General features: G+C 42.4%; 1 protein-coding gene across 5 annotated transcripts in view; it reads right to left on the minus strand.

Moving 5' to 3' along the window:
• LOC126187886 (zinc finger protein 286A-like) overlaps positions 1-18,191 on the minus strand; it is a 102,929-nt gene that overhangs the window by 48,919 nt on the left and 35,819 nt on the right. For 4 of the 5 annotated variants that reach the window (XM_049929231.1, XM_049929230.1, XM_049929232.1 and 1 more), the window contains exon 3: positions 7,652-7,974. In XM_049929231.1, the coding sequence (XP_049785188.1) occupies positions 7,652-7,974 (323 nt within the window). Of the gene's footprint in view, positions 1-6,735; positions 7,547-7,651; positions 7,975-18,191 lie in introns of those variants that run through there. The other variant, XM_049929233.1, reaches the window with a different exon arrangement.

Consider the following 18,191-nt stretch of genomic DNA (forward strand, 5'->3'; position numbering starts at 1 on the left):
CCCACATGTGCAATAGTAGTTTATCTCTTGTCCGTTGGTGAACAATGATTGCCTGCAGAGACTACAATCAGTTTTACATGACACAACAATTGTAGCAGACCCTAAAGCAAATGAACTTTTATATTGTAAGTGTAATTATCTATACTTCATATGTTAATCCAAATGCAACAGTCAGAATAAGAATAGTTCTGTTTTCTGTGCAAGACAAGAGAAAAAGACTGAAATCTAAAGTTCAGAAAAATGTTTTACAAAGCTGGCATCTTCTTGATCTCTACAGGGAGCAATATATCACAACATACAGCAATAGAATTATGAATTCTGTCACCGATTTGACATTACTGCATAATGTGTCAAACTGGGAAGACTAGGACAGTCTAGAGTCAGTCATAGCATGTCAAGTTCTACAGGTCAATGTGAGGGTGGCTTTTGAAAATTTACCATTTTTATCTTGTCGATTGTTGGGACGGGGACACAAATTATGCAAACTATCCAAAAAGTATATCTTCCAAAACACAGATGTTAAAACTTTAATCATGCCAGCTGATGAGATATGAAAACAACTCAATAAAATCATTAACATGATCAGATGTGGAGCTTCGCAAAGAAAAAAAGGGGCCAATGACGAAAAAGTGTATTTTAAAGGTAATTTCATGTTTCTTTGAGGAGTACTAATGATATACATGACTGGGGAAAAAATTTGTACACTCTTCTAGAGGTTTCAATTCACTCAGGATTTATTGTTGCAAGAGTCTCTATAGGCCCCCTGGCTCAGCAGCTGTTGTGGCTGAGCACCTGAAGGATAATTTGGAAAATATTTCGAGTAGATTTCCCCACCATGTTATAGTTCTGGGTGGAGATTTTAATTTGCCGGATATAGACTGGGAGACTCAGACGTTCATAACGGGTGGCAGGGACAAAGAATCCAGTGAAATTTTTTTAAGTGCTTTATCGGAAAACTACCTTGAGCAGTTAAACAGAGAACCGACTCGTGGCGATAACATATTAGACCTTCTGGTGACAAACAGACCCGAACTATTTGAAAAAGTTAACGCAGAACAGGGAATCAGTGATCATAAAGCGGTTACGGCATCGATGATTTCAGCCGTAAATAGGAATATTAAAAAGGGTAGGAAGATTTTTCTGTTTAGAAAAAGTGACAAAAAGCAGATTTCAGAGTACCTGTTGGCTCAACACAAAAGTTTTGTCTCAAGTACTGATAGTGTTGAGGATCAGTGGACAAAGTTCAAAACCATCGTACAATATGCGTTAGATGAGTATGTGCCAAGCAAGATCGTAAGAGATGGAAAAGAGCCACCGTGGTTCAACAACCGAGTTAGAAAACTGCTACGGAAGCAAAGGGAACTTCACAGCAAACATAAACATAGCCAAAGCCTTGCAGACAAACAAAAATTACGCGAAGCGAAATTTAGTGTGAAGAGAGCAATGCGAGAGGCGTTCAATGAATTCGAAAGTAAAGTTCTATGTACTGACTTGGCAGAAAATCCTAAGAAATTTTGGTCTTATGTCAAAGCGGTAGGTGGATCAAAACAAAATGTCCAGACACTCTGTGACCAAAATGGTACTGAAACAGAGGATGACAGACTAAAGGCCGAGATACTAAATGTCTTTTTCCAAAGTTGTTTCACAGAGGAAGATTGCACTGTAGTTCCTTCTCTAGATTGTCGCACAGATGACAAAATGGTAGATATCGAAATAGACGACAGAGGGATAGAGAAGCAATTAAAATCGCTCAAAAGAGGAAAGGCCTCTGGACCTGATGGGATGCCAGTTCAATTTTACACAGAGTACGCGAAGGAACTTGCCCCCCTTCTTGCAGCGGTGTACCGTAGGTCTCTAGAAGAGCGTAGCGTTCCAAAGGATTGGAAAAGGGCACAGGTCATCCCCGTTTTCAAGAAGGGACGTCGAACAGGTGTGCAGAACTATAGACCTATATCTCTAACGTCGATCAGTTGTAGAATTTTGGAACACGTATTGTGTTCGAGTATAATGACTTTTCTGGAGACTAGAAATCTACTCTGTAGGAATCAGCATGGGTTTCGAAAAAGACGGTCATGTGAAACCCAGCTCGCGCTATTCGTCCACGAGACTCAGAGGGCCATAGACACGGGTTCACAGGTAGATGCCGTGTTTCTTGACTTCCGCAAGGCGTTCAATACAGTTCCCCACAGTCGTTTATTGAACAAAGTAAGAGCATATGGACTATCAGACCAATTGTGTGATTGGATTGAGGAGTTCCTAGATAACAGGACGCAGCATGTTATTCTCAATGGAGAGAAGTCTTCCGAAGTAAGAGTAATTTCAGGTGTGCCGCAGGGGAGTGTCATAAGACCGTTGCTGTTCACAATATACATAAATGACCTGGTGGATGACATCGGAAGTTCACTGAGGCTTTTTGCAGATGATGCTGTGGTGTATCGAGAGGTTGTAACAATGGAAAATTGTACTGACATGCAGGAGGATCTGCAGCGAATTGACGCATGGTGCAGGGAATGGCAACTGAATCTCAATGTAGACAAGTGTAATGTGCTGCGGATACACAGAAAGATAGATCCTTTATCATTTAGCTACAAAATAGCAGGTCAGCAACTGGAAGCAGTTAATACCATAAATTATCTGGGAGTACGCATTAGGAGTGATTTAAAATGGAATGATCATATAATGTTGATTGTCGGTAAAGCAGATGCCAGACTGAGATTCATTGGAAGAATCCTAAGGAAATGCAATCCCAAAACAAAGGAAGTAGGTTACAGTATGCTTGTTCGCCCACTGCTTGAATACTGCTCAGCAGTGTGGGATCCGTACCAGATAGGGTTGATACAAGACATAGAGAAGATCCAACGGAGAGCAGCGCGCTTCGTTACAGGATCATTTAGTAATCGCGAAAGCGTTACGGAGATGATAGATAAACTCCAGTGGAAGACTCTGCAGGAGAGACGCTCAGTAGCTCGGTACGGGCTTTTGTCAAAGTTTCGAGAACATACCTTCACCGAAGAGTCAAGCAGTATATTGCTCCCTCCTACGTATATCTCGCGAAGAGACCATGAGGATAAAATCAGAGAGATTAGAGCCCACACAGGGGCATACCGACAATCCTTCTTTCCACAAACAATACGAGACTGGAATAGAAGGGAGAACCGATAGAGGTACTGAAGGTACCCTCCGCCACACACCGTCAGGTGGCTTGCGGAGTATGGATGTAGATGTAGATGTAGATGTAGAACAGTGCATTTGGAATACATGAACGGATTACATTTACAGATCAATAGCACAAGCGGTTTGAGGGACCAGGTATCAACCCATGCTGAAACACCCAGTTAGTATATGGTGTAGCCTCCATGGGTTGTAATGCAGGTGCTCACTCTGGCATCCAGTCAATCTCACAGATGGCGAGTACTGTCCTGCGATATGTTATGTCTTGCCTGCTCAATCTGTGCATGCAGTTCTGTAAGAGTAGTCGGTTGACAAGTCACGTAAGTGACTTCTCATCCCATAATATCCCACACGTGCTCAATTTGAGAGAAGTCTGGAGATTGTGCTGGCCAGGAAAGCTGCTGTACATCTTGCAGAGCATATTGAGTTTCATGGGCAGTGTGTGGGCGAGCATCATCCTGCTGGAACAACACATCACTTTCCTGTTGCAAGAACGGCAGAAGAACGAGTCTAACAATGTTCTGCACATACCGAGTGCTGGTTAGCACACCCGCCAGAAACAACAAAAGTGTACAAGAGTTATAGCTTATCGCACCCCACACCATAAGGCCCGGGGTGGGGCCAGCGTGTCTCGAATGAAGACACACTACGAGACAGCACTCACCAGGTCTATGTTCTATGCACAAGTGATCATTTGCACATGAGTAGAATCTGCTTTCATCGCTGAAGACCACGGTCCTCTGATGCCACCAGTCGAGCCGTGCGTGTCGATGCTGTGGCACGAGTCAAAGATGGGCTAGACGTGTGCTTGCTGGTAGTCCCACTGCCAATAACCAATTCGCTACAGTTTGTATTTACACATATGGGCCCACAGCTCTCTCATCTCTGCTGTTGTAGCTGGATGACCTGCAAATGTTGTCCTTACAATAAGATGATCCTGGCTGGTATCTGTGCTGCACGGACATCCAGAACCTCATCTACAGTTGTGAAAACATTCACGTGACCACTGATACCAGCATCATTGCACAACTGAGGCAGCACATTCAAATTGTATGTCAATCCTGCGAAGGGACTGACCCACCACAGGGAAGGTCACAATTAGACCCTATTCAAACTCACTCAATTGGCTGTAGGAAACATGAGTGCATCTCAGTAGCATGGGTGCCTACTTGCTTTAGATGTTCGCACTACAATGAGCCTTCTAGCTGTGAGCATTCTCTAAGAAAGGGTAGACAAAGATGGCGCTCTGATAGCTATGCCGCTACACTATCTGTTGGCAGACAATGTTGAAATCATTATCAGTACATCTACTATCCCTCAGGTGCCATATGCCAACATCGGTTCAAAATCGATATCATCTTTCCAGGTCCAGGTGTCTAGCCCCCCCCCCCTCTCCCCTTCTTCCCACCGGCAATGTATATTTCTAGTTCTACCTGTCCTTAGTGATATCCAACTGGACTTCCTCAGCCATTCTGATCTTTTCTCATTTCAGGTTTTTACTTTTCATTTTTGACCTAAACATATTAGCACATGAATAAAAATACCTTTGTGAACATTTTTTGGCTTTGTTTCCTAATTCAATGTACAGGGTGTCCAGAAAAGGGCTTCCTGATTTCAAAACTAAATATGTCGAAAACAAAGATTGATAGAGGAATGCAGTAAACGGTATGTTTATTGTGAAAGCTGTAAGAAGTTTATACAGCAGTTTGAAATAATAGTTACAAAAGCTGCTAACAGATGGCACTGTATGCTGTACAGCTCATATCAGCATACATAAGCGACATAATCGTATGAAAACAACTGTTGCAAACAATCACATCACAATGCTTTGAAAATGTTCACCATTGGCACTACAGAGGTGGCGCAAAGGAAAAATGAAATTGGCCATCACATTTCGTAGTGTCTCAACCGAAATGGATTCACATGCCACAGAGATCGCCTATTCAAACTCGTACAGCGTGGCGGGATGCTTCGGGTAGACCATGTCTTTCACTGTGCCCCACAAAAAAAAGTCACAGGGAGTCAAATCCGACGAATATGGAGGCCAATCCATGCCTGCACCAGTTAATTTGGGATACTCCAAAGCAATGACTCAATTCCCGAAGTATTCCTCAAGAAAGCGAAACACTTGTTCAGTCCAAAGTGGTCGGGCTCCATCTTGCATAAACCATTCAGTACCTGGTCGATCCTCTAACGCTTGCTGTGTGGCGACAAATTGTTCCAAAATTGCAATGTAACGTGCACCAGTGACCGTTTCTCGGACGAAAAAAGGGCCAATAATGCCTCTGCTGCATACTGCAGCCCACACAGTAACTTTAGGAGAATACAGGGGTTTCGCTTCACACCAATATGGCTTTTCGGAACCCCAAAATCGCCAGTTCTGCTTATTCACGTATCCATTCAGGTGGAAGTGTGCTTCATCTGTAAACCAGATGCAGCCAACATCAAATCCTTCACTATCGATCATTCTGAGCATCTGATTAGCAAAGGCAACCCTTTGTTGCACAGCTCGTACGGGTATGGCCTGGTGCGTTTGAATTTTGAATGGAAGCATGTGGAGGCCCTTTCTCAGTATTTTCGGCATGCTGGAACGCTTCAAACCAGTCTCAGATGCAGTTCTACGGACGGATGACATTGGATTTCGCTGAATAATTCCAGAAACTGTGGCGATATTTTCAGGTGTAACTGCGGTTTGCTTGCGGCCAACATGCCCCACTAGATCATCAGTTACGCTGCCTGTTCGTTGAAATTTTGCGAAGAGTGTACAAACGGTTTTCACATCGGGTCCTTTTGGAACATTAAATCGTGCTTGAAAACTTCGCCTTGTTGCCGTAGGACTCTCTTCTAACCTGTGGTACTCTAGCACCAGAAAAACGCATTGTTCAATGGAGTACATGGTTTTAATCTCTTCCTTCGGTACACTAACCTCCTTTCACGTTTCAATAGTGGAACTGATCGCTCTGGGCTTCGGATCACTATTTATACTAGGCATTACGTATGGCGATAACAGCGCCATCTGTTAGCAGCTTTTGTAACTATTATTTCAAACTGCTGTATAAACTTCTTACAGCTTTCACAATAAACATACCGTTTACCGCATTCCTCTATCGATCTTTGTTTTTGAGATATTTAATTTTGAAATCAGGGAGTCCTTTTCTGGACACCCTGTATGTGGTGCATTTTATTATACAGGATGTAATTCAAAATTGTTAACTCAAGAAACACATAATCCGTAACAGTATCAGTAATATGAAAAGATTTATTTCGCATGTCAGAATGGAATATGCTTACCTTTTAGGTATCACAAGCAGAGAACTATTACTCCTGCGAGATACAATGAATTTTCTGTTCCTTTTGCTAGGTTTAGTTCTTGCAGAATGGCACATTTTCAATTTCACAGAATCAGTATTATTAAAAAAATGGTCATTTTTAGAAATTTGCCCCTTTTGGATAATTTTTTGCACATGCCCATGGTTTTGGCTCCAGTGATAAAGAATCTTGTCCTTGACGACCACGACCAATACCACTACCACTACAACCACCGCCACCACCACCACCACCACCACCACCGTTACCAACTCTAGACAGGCATAATGAATTAACATTAGATGGTGTGAGGTACTGCAGTGATAATTCATCAGGGCAAATGTATGAAAAATATCAATTTGAAAGATTATTTCATTGTGTGAAAAAGTAATGTATTTCAGGGGAAATCCTGAATATATATAACAAAGAAAAGGAAAGCTAAGGCATCAGTACTAATCTAGATTTTATACTTCACAGAAATGGATCAGGACAGCATGAAATTAACTGGCTTGATTTCAAAGCCTGTTCACAAGCTCCTTTCTCTTCACTTAGAGATACTTGTTGCTCAGGTATATAGCAACTGCCTAGTATTCTTCAGCACATAAACATCCAACAAAATGGACAAAAAAGTAAATTGTGAAATCTAACAATGAAGGTCAGTTGACACATTTTCCACTGTGTTTTGCTTTCATTCTTATGAAAAACACATTTCATCCTTCCATTTTCTATTTTCCTCCAGTTAGAAATATAAATTTTTGTTTTTAAAATAATAGACTTTATTAAACTGCAAGACTGTTAAACTTGTTTATTTAAAGAGATTTTAGTTTGTTTTTTCTCTTCTATTCTATTCTGGAGGCCTTTCATCTGGTCAGCCCTAGGAAAAGAATGCAAGCATTCTTCTTAGTCACTTCCACCTCCCACTCATAATGCTCATCTGGCATGTGGTGATTTCTGCCATTTTTTAAAATCATTCAACACATTCTATTTCTCATAATATCACTTACAGGGCTACTCAGGCTCAAGCAGCAGTCAAGATCTATGGGGTACAGAAAACAGTACACAAGGGTACCTGCACTAAGACCACACAGAATCAAGCATCAGATCTGAGTTATCAAAACAAAACAGTAGTTCAAATGTGTATCCATCTCCCAAACATAAAACACATCTCACTTACCCAACAAGCCCATTCTGCACTACTTCCTGTTTGTCAGCTTCTATTCTGTTGTCACTAAATGCCTGATTGTTTAGTTCACTACTTATGCAAGTTATTTCATTTTCACCATGTCTGAATATATTATCTCCTTCACTACTGCTATTTCTTGCCTGTACGTCTGGTGCAACATCATGAACATCCACAGCATGGGTTTCATCAAATGGTGTATGCTTGACAATCTCCATCTGCTCATTTTGGTCTCCTGGCCAATGTCCTGATAATGTAATGCACCCAACATACGACTGCACAGGATTGTCCATCGATTCAGATGCGTGTTTCTTGTCCTGGAGAAAATTTTACAAAACATTGTAACACAATTTGCAAGAGGTAGTGAGACCATGTATTCCACTCCAAATATACAACAAAAGTAAAACTGAGAACTTAATATTACTGAGAAATATGCACAGGGTAAAAAAAAATGCAAATTTTAGGTTTTTTTTCAGTGAACTTACAATTATTATTGTCATTCATACACGAATAAGTTGGATCAAAAGAGTGGGTATGTAAATGTTCATGAGTGTGGCTGATCACTTACAAAAAACAAGGATTAATGAGCCATCCTGGTAACACATTAAAACCTTCTCCCTAGCCAGTTAAGGAGCAAGACTGACACCTGATAAAGTTTTCAAAGTCATACTACATTCATCTCACAGTCAGCTAAAATAGAGCACATATCAGTTGATACATTAATCTTTACTCTCTTGTCTGAAAATGAAATACACATTCATTTAAAATGGTGAAGTCTGTAATTTGTACAGCATAAGCAACAGACACTGGAGGGTCCTCTCACGTCTGGAGGGTCCTCCCACCAGAGCAGCAAGCCACGCATCATCTGAATGTACCCTATTCTAAGGATAATGAGAAGTATTTCATGTTGACTCAATGGCTGGAAGGAAGTATGCCATGACCGAATAATTGGTTTGCAGGTAGAGAAGGGAGTCCTGGATGTTCTGGATACATTTGTCTGCTGCATACATTTGTTTAAAAGGTTTCTAGGCACTTAGAGTGTTGGAACAGACGATACATTTCTCAGCACAGGTATATCATACACAACAAATTCATTTGGTATACAGATCTCGGGAACTTGCTCAGAGTACACCATTGAGCAGGCAAGAAAATGTCATGCTTAGATTTTTCTGTAAATACAGCTACATACAGTGTGTTAACTGTAAGATGGCAGAGTTGTGAGGTGAGTGCGGGGAGAGGAGGAAGCAAGCATTGGCTGATGATGGGAGAGGAGCCATTGGGGGGAGGGGGGGGGGGGGGGGAATAAGGCACGCCTACCAGTTGCAGTGCTGGCACTACAAATCTACAAATTGTTGCGCGTCATGCTTACACGAAAGCAGACGAAAGGCTTGGAAGTAAAACTCGCTTTAAATGTTGTTCGTAAACGAAACTGAAATAATCATGTGCATTAAAATCTATATATATATATAACTGAATGTATGTATGTTTGTCTACTATGCACTCACAAACCATTCATCCGACTGCAATGAAACTTTGGTGAGTTGTTCTCCGTATGCCCAAGAAGGTTCCTAGCCGAAAAAAAAGAAATAAGACACATTCTTGAGGAGATGTTGTTGTTGTTGTTGTTATTGTCTTCAGTCCTGAGACTGGTTTGATGCAGCTCTCCATGCTACTCTATCCTGTGCAAGCTTCTTCATCTCCCAGTACCTACTGCAACCTACATCCTTCTGAATCTGCTTAGTGTATTCATCTCTTGGTCTCCCCCTACGATTTTTACCCTCCACGCTGCCTTCCAATACTAAATTGGTGATCCCTTGATGCCTCAGAACATGTCCTACCAACCGATCCCTTCTTCTGGTCAAGTTGTGCCACAAACTTCTCTTCTCCCCAATCCTATTCAATACTTCCTCATTAGTTATGTGATCTACCCATCTAATCTTCAGCATTCTTCTGTAGCACCACATTTCAAAAGCTTCTATTCTCTTCTTCTCCAAACTATTTACCGTCCATGTTTCACTTACATACATGGCTACACTCCATACAACTACTTTCAGAAATGACTTCCTGACACTTAAATCTATACTCGATGTTAACAAATTTCTCTTCTTCAGAAATGCTTTCCTTGCCATTGCCAGTCTACATTTTATATCCTCTCTACTTCGACCATCATCAGTTATTTTGCTCCCCAAATAGCAAAACTCCTTTACTACTTTAAGTGTCTCATTTCCTAATCTAATACCCTCAGCATCACCCGACTTAATTCGACTACATTCCATTATCCTCGTTTTGCTTTTGTTGATGTTCATCTTATATCCTCCCTTCAAGACACCATCCATTCCGTTCAACTGCTCTTCCAAGTCCTTTGCTGTCTCTGACAGAATTACAATGTCATCGGCGAACCTCAAAGTTTTTATTTCTTCTCCATGGATTTTAATACCTACTCCGAATTTTTCTTTTGTTTCCTTTACTGCTTGCTCAATATACAGATTGAATAACATTGGGGAGAGGCTACAACCCTGTCTCACTCCCTTCCCAACCGCTGCTTCCCTCTCATGCCCCTCGACTCTTATAACTGCCATCTGGTTTCTGTACAAATTGTAAATAGCCTTTCGCTCCCTGTATTTTACCCCTGCCACCTTTAGAATTTGAAAGAGAGTATTCCAGTCAACATTGTCAAAAGCTTTCTCTAAGTCTACAAATGCTAGAAACGTAGGTTTGCCTTTCCTTAATCTTTCTTCTAAGATAAGTCGTAAGGTCAGTATTGCCTCACGTGTTCCAGTATTTCTACTGAATCCAAACTGATCTTCCCCGAGGTCAGCTTCTACTAGTTGAGGAGATATGACGTCATAAACAATGAGATGCCACCGTGGGAAAATACCCAGATTTATGCATCCACTATTTGAGAATGAGAGCACTTAGTGACTAGCGACAAACGTTACATACAATTTCAAACCTTTACGAAAATTTTTCTCGCTGACACCACCCACAAAATAATGAAAGGAAAAATGGTTATCGCTTACTACATTTTCTCAGTACATACCGTAAATCTGCCGCAGTAGGCATGATGTTTTAATGTATTATTTCGTTACTATTAACTCTAATCGCAACATATTTCGCATACAGTATGCACATATATCAGTAAATGCGCCGGCAAATTTATGTCTCTTTACGACACATAATTCAGGAGATATGACGTGGTAAGCATCGAGATGCGTGAGAAGTGCCGCGCAGCATTCAGTCACACGCAATATAATTTTGTGAGCATCGCTACATAATATTGGTTTCCTTCTAACCGTAGGCCTACCGGGAGGAGTTGTTGGCGACTCCCGAGATGGACCAGCAACTGCCTCTTCACTCATTTTGATAATGTTTAGCACAACTGCACAATAAAAACACGCAGAACAGTACAGCACAAAACAATAACGAAGCAGACGACAATGGCTACCTTGTACAACACAGTCAGCTACGTAATGTTGGCAGCAGTCGAAACTGCGTGCCCACCGAAGCCTTCCGACGTTTACCGACTTCTACCGATTCAGGACTAGGGAGAGGTCTGCCATCTAAAAGTTTACACACTGTAGTTGTGGCACTCATTTAAAATTTAATTAAAACTAGAATTAAAAACATATGCTGTAGTGTAGTATCAAATTAGCTTCCATAAGGAAAGTGGAATGCGCACCACAACTGTGGAATAACTTTCAAAATGATAGAGAGCAGCAATCAGTACCGTATTTACTCAAATCTAAGCCGCACTTTTTTTCCGGTTTTTGTAATCCAAAAAACCGCCTGCGGCTGAGAATCGAGTGCAAAGCAAGAGGAAGTTCTGAAAAATGTTGGTAGGTGCCGCCACAGCTAAATTCTGCTGTCGAATATACACTCCTGGAAATTGAAATAAGAACACCGTGAATTCATTGTCCCAGGAAGGGGAAACTTTATTGACACATTCCTGGGGTCAGATACATCACATGATCACACTGACAGAACCACAGGCACATAGACACAGGCAACAGAGCATGCACAATGTCGGCACTAGTACAGTGTATATCCACCTTTCGCAGCAATGCAGGCTGCTATTCTCCCATGGAGACGATCAGAGAGATGCTGGATGTAGTCCCGTGGAACGGCTTGCCATGCCATTTCCACCTGGCCCCTCAGTTGGACCAGCGTTCGTGCTGGACGTGCAGACCGCGTGAGACGACGCTTCATCCAGTCCCAAACATGCTCAATGGGGGACAGATCCGGAGATCTTGCTGGCCAGGGTAGTTGACTTACACCTTCTAGAGCACGTTGGGTGGCACAGGATACATGCGGACGTGCATTGTCCTGTTGGAACAGCAAGTTCCCTTGCCAGTCAAGGAATGGTAGAACGATGGGTTCGATGACGGTTTGGATGTACCGTGCAATATTCAGTGTCCCCTCAACGATCACCAGTGGTGTACGGCCAGTGTAGGAGATCGCTCCCCACACCATGATGCCGGGTGTTGGCCCTGTGTGCCTCGGTTGTATGCAGTCCTGATTGTGGCACTCACCTGCACGGTGCCAAACACGCATACGCCCATCATTGGCACCAAGGCAGAAGCGACTCTCATCGCTGAAGACGACACGTCTCCATTCGTCCCTCCATTCACGCCTGTCGCGACACCACTGGAGGCAGGCTGCACGATGTTGGGGCGTGAGCGGAAGACGGCCTAACGGTGTGCGGGACCGTAGCCAGCTTCATGGAGACGGTTGCGAATGGTCCTCGCCGATACCCCAGGAGCAACAGTGTCCCTAATTTGCTGGGAAGTGGCGGTGCAGTCCCCTACGGCACTGCGTAGGATCCTACGGTCTTGGCGTGCATCCGTGCGTCGCTGCGGTCCGGTCCCAGGTTGACGGGCACGTGCACCTTCCGCCGACCACTGGCGACAACATCGATGTACTGTGGAGACCTCACGCCCCACGTGTTGAGCAATTTGGCGGTACGTCCACCCGGCCTCCCGCATGCCCACTATATGCCCTCGCTCAAAGTCCGTCAACTGCACATACGGTTCACTTCCACGCTGTCGCGGCATGCTACCAGTGTTAAAGACTGCGATGGAGCTCCGTATGCCACGGCAAACTGGCTGACACTGACGGCGGCGGTGCACAAATGCTGCGCAGCTAGCGCCATTCGACGGCCAACACCGCGGTTCCTGCTGTGTCCGCTGTGCCGTGCGTGTGATCATTGCTTGTACAGCCCTCTCGCAGTGTCCGGAGCAAGTATGGTGGGTCTGACACACCGGTGTCAATGTGTTCCTTTTCCATTTCCAGGAGTGTATGTAGCGCTACACAGACATGCTTTGTAGGCACAAAGATAAATACTGGCGTCAAAACCTCTGCGTCACTAAATAAATTTAAAAAAAAAGGTTGAAGACGAGCTTTTTTTCTCCGCCCCGAGTTTCGACCACTGCATTTTCATACATTACCCAACGAAGTAAATACAAATTCCGTATTGTTCATCTTCAAATGTAGCAGAATTTCAATATACTACGAAAAGCCGACTGGCAAGACTGTTTGGGATGTTTGTCAATATGGCCAACTCCACGTTCTGAATTTTTTCCTGCCTGTGAGAAGAGATTGTTGCTAATAGGAACCTGATGAAATGTGAATCACATGCAGTATTCTCTTCACCATAAGAATAATACGAATATAAACATTTTGCCATGTATTCTTTCGTGTTTTCTGCTATCTCATTTAAATCCTGTCTGCCTAATAAACTACGAAACTAGAGTGACAACAGCAAACGCGGAAGAATATACGTATTGTGTCATGTTTATATTTGTATTATTCTTATGCCTAATAGTGATACAATTAGAAATGAAGCACGGCAACTGACTAGATTTTTAAATCTAAGATGACTAATTTCTGTGCAGAATTTGATGTACTAAATAAGCGGCCACAAAGATTTTCAAACAGAGAAAAATTTTCGCCTAACTCTCGTTCAGAACATGTTCTATCATACGTAGTCTATTATTTGGTTCTTGTTGATCATTATCCAAGAAAGCAGCAGTGTAAGTAACAACAAATAGCAGTCGCTTGCCATTGTTTCGCTAATGAGACGATTCCTCTCTTTTTTTTTTTTTTTTTTTTTTTTTTTTAATTGTAAGCGGCGGTAGCGCGCACAAAAGCAAGCCATGCCGCGAGCGGCGACAGGCCGTAAACGCGCACTATCACAATGCGACAAACAATGCATAACACAGTACAGTAATGCATTTTCAGCTTAGAGTGACGTAAACATCTATAACAAAGAAAACGGCACTTATCAGATCAAAGCAAAATAAGCAATCGATTCAAACCAGACGAAGCACGTGAAAAAGGAAGGGTACCTGTATAAATACGGACGGAGCGCCTAACGCATAGCAATGGCTACCTGGTAAAGCTTACCTGCTAAGCTTACGACTCGAACCAAACTACTGTAGCTGTATCGTCACTCGACGTAAATTGTGTCTCATATTACAATGGACCAAATTTGTTTTGATTTGGAGGTGCGGCCTAAAACTTTTCTCTCCCCTTGAATTTCGAGTCTCAAATTTCAGTTGCGGCTTACAGTCGGGAATTTTTTTTTCCTTTATTTCGAATCTCATTTTTCAGGTGCGGCTTAGATTCGTGTGCGGCTTAGATTCGAGTAAATACGGTAGTTGTTAGCAGCAATCAGTATCATTTCCATTTCATCTTTATTAGAGCATATCCAGATTTCGTCTAGTAACTAGCCATTATCAATGCAGTTGTTATACATGCCCTACTATGTGTACATCTGTTTTTCAGGCTCTTGTCACAGTTCAGTATCTCCTGTACCCTACTAACCTAAAATTATTCTGAGCCTCTTCAGTAGCCAAGGTGGCAGTTGGTGCCAACCCTAGGACAGTGCTAGTATTTGACTAACGCCAAGTGCCACAAAATCATGCTTGTCACAGATCGCAAAATACCATACAACTTGCAGATGACCTGTAAAAATTGCTTTCATGGGAGGGCCTGCAACAGTTTGGTATGTCACTGAATTTGTAATAACAGCGAACCCATAAGCACGATGCACAATAAGGAGCTGCCACCAGATGACAAGTGACACACAACTTAAAACCAAATATGATGCCCAAATACTTCCCTCAATCTTTGAAATTTAAAACTGTATCCCTCACTTGCATGGTGCCAATGGGATGCTGGATACAGGTGGTGGTATCAGCAGTCTCGGCATATTGCTTTACCATTGTTTGGAAATGTCTCTCGGTGGTGTTTGGAGGTACCCTATTTCAGTACGGAGGTCATAGGTGGCCCACTTTGCCTTCTTATAGCTTTTGCTAAGCTGGTGGAACTGTTTAATGAGTTCAGAAAATCCTGCTATGATCTCTTCTTATTCTTAATAATAGTGATATTTGGCCCTCACTAATCAAGAAGTTACGGCATTCTCTGCAGTTGTTGTTGCTGTTGTGGTATTCAGTCCTGAGACTGGTTTGATGCAGCTCTCCATGCTACTCTATCCTGTGCAAGCTTCTTCATCTTCCAGTACTTACTGCAACATACATCCTTCTGAATCTGTTTAGTGTATTCATCTCTTGGTCTCCCTCTACAATTTTTACCCTCCACGCTGCCCTCCAATGCTAAATTTGTGATCCCTTGATGCCTCAGAACATGTCCTACCAACCGGTCCCTTCTTCTTGTCAAGTTGTGCCACAAACTCCTCTTCTCCCCAATTCTATTCAATACCTCCTCATTAGTTATGTGATCTACCCATCTAATCTTCAGCATTCTTCTGTAGCACCACATTTCGAAAGCTTCTATTCTCTTCTTGTCTAAACTATTTATTGTCCACGTTTCATTTCCACACAAGGCTACAATCCATAAAAATACTTTCAGAAATGACTTCCTGACACTTAAATCGATACTCGATGTTAACAAATTTCTCTTCTTCAGAAATGCTTTCCTTGCCATTGCCAGTCTACATTTTATATCCTCTCTACTTCGACCATCATCAGTTATTTCGCTCCCCAAATAGCAAAACTCCTTTACTACTTTAAGTGTCTCATTTCCTAATCTAATACCCTCAGCATCACCCGACTTAATTCGACTACATTCCATTATCCTCGTTTTGCTTTTGTTGATGTTCATCTTATATCCTCCCTTCAAGACACCATCCATTCCGTTCAACTGCTCTTCCAAGTCCTTTGCTGTCTCTGACAGAATTACAATGTCATCGGCGAATCTCAAAGTTTTTATTTCTTCTCCATGGATTTTAATACCTACTCCGAATTTTTCTTTTGTTTCCTTTACTGCTTGCTCAATATAAAGATTGAATAACATCGGGGAGAGGCTACAACCCTGTCTCACTCCCTTCCCATCCGCTGCTTCCCTTTCATGCCCCTCTGCAGTTGATCAGTATCTAAACATGCACAGTGCCGCCCACATGACCCTGATTGCAGAGCAGCACTCTTCCCTCCACTGAGACACAAGCAGTCTTTGTATATGGCCTGCAGACTTTGAAATGGCTGCATCAATGGCCTGGTGGATCACCATCACAAAGTGATCCATCCATTCCTGGATACTGTGCCAAATGCGAACTGTACAGCATGCACTTACGCTTTCTGAGCATACACTTTAGTGCCTTACTTCCAGGTATTCTTTGATTCAAGAGATGTATGCACATGAGGAAGTAGGTTCTGGAGTCCACTGACCACACACCCCTTAGTAGTATTTGTGAGAGCAGGAAAATATGTTGTGATGCCTATGGCAGAGAATGACCTCATAGCAGTGATGCAATGTGTGCTATGCCCATGTTCAGTAGGCATAATTCTTCTGAAGAAATTAGGTTCTCAACAGCTCGATTCTGGAGACACGTGGTCATAGATCCCCACAGTACATAAGTGCAATAAATTTTCCACAAAGGATGAACAGATGGAAGACCTGTCAATAAGATCACTGAGAGCCTCAGGAACAAAGTTGTCACTTGGGGAAGGTATAAGGAGCATAATGTTGTACTTTCAGCACACACTAGTGTACAATCTGTTTTCAAGATGGTGTTGAGGAGGAGAGGCTTGAAGTAGTACTTGTCACTAACAAATATGGCCACACCGACTTTAGCTCTCTCCCCATTGAGGTCATCTTTCTGTGGAGACTGTAACTCCTAAATACGAGTTTTCTTAAAGAGAAGGGGTCTGCCCTGTGTCTCGTGAATGTAGGCAGTAGCATCGCCTTATTTTCCTTCTGAATTTTTTGCAGCTTTCATTCTGTGCTGTGTGATTCCAGAGTAATTTATGTAGAGTTCTGGAAGGAAGCAAGTTGTTCTTGTTTCAAGAGCTACTTCACCATGTCTCCCACACACTGTTTGCAAACTGCAGACAACAGGTGTATGATCATGTCACTACCACCTGAAATGTCACAGAAGGTTTGGAAGATGATATGGCTGCACTTTTAGCCACAGGAATCCTGCCTTAATATACAGTGAAAGTTTTGGTTAGTCAAAGGTTACAATAAAGGCATCATTTTTTTTTTATCCTTTTATTGACGAGATTCATTATATTACATACACCTGTTGCTCTTTCATTAGAAAATTTCATCAGCAATTTCTTCATTGTCATATTCATAACACGGCAACAGATCACACCTCTGTTGACACACACTTCTATGCAGTTTTATTCATTTTTCAGTATAATGATACATTCTAGTGCTTTCCAAATAAAGAGGATTCCTTTTTTGAATAACCCTTTTCTCCTCTTAATAATTGTAAATACATTTTGATACCGCTAGACCCTGTTACTATTTGTTAGAGAGATTGTCGAATGCTCTGGAGGATTAGCCTCTCTATCTCTTTTTGGTGGTCGTGTGATGGGTACAAACAGTGGATCACCTGACACACTGAAGGACTTTGTAAAGTTTGAACCACCAGCCACTTCAGTTCCACAAGCAGCTAGGAAAACAAAGACTCGCCCAGACAGTGCTCAACATGCCTGGGTAAGCCTCATACAATTGAAGTGTAGCAGGTTCACTGGAGGTTGCCTGCTCATGACTACACCACCACTATAGCTACCCACCCCATCAGCACACAGCATGCCTCATTAAGTTTTAATATACACCAAGCTGGGCAGTGACGCACACCAGTCCACCTCTGTGGCACACAGTGGCCACTGAAGCATGTACAGAGCTTATGGTTACAGAAGACTGGCAACACTCACCATTCCCCAGCTCACAAACACCACGCACACCAATGGTGGTACAGCTCCCCAAGTTGCTCGCCATCTGGCATGACATAGGAGGCAGGTGTAGCTTATCAAAAGTCACAGATATGGCAAGAATTATTCCCCTTGAATAGTTATTACCATTTTTTGTGAATATAAGTACCTGTAGCAGACAGAATAAACAAATCTGAATATCTCAATTTTGCTCCGACCAGTTTACAACTGAGGTAAACAGATTTATCTTAGTATGTCACATGGCATACATACAGCCCCCAGCCCCCTTCCCTTAACTCTGCACCACCCTTTCAAAATTCAAGATAATTTCTCTTATCTAGGCACCATTAAAGATC

The sequence above is a fragment of the Schistocerca cancellata genome, chromosome 5 (assembly GCF_023864275.1).
Source record: "Schistocerca cancellata isolate TAMUIC-IGC-003103 chromosome 5, iqSchCanc2.1, whole genome shotgun sequence".
NCBI lineage: Eukaryota > Metazoa > Arthropoda > Insecta > Orthoptera > Acrididae > Schistocerca > Schistocerca cancellata.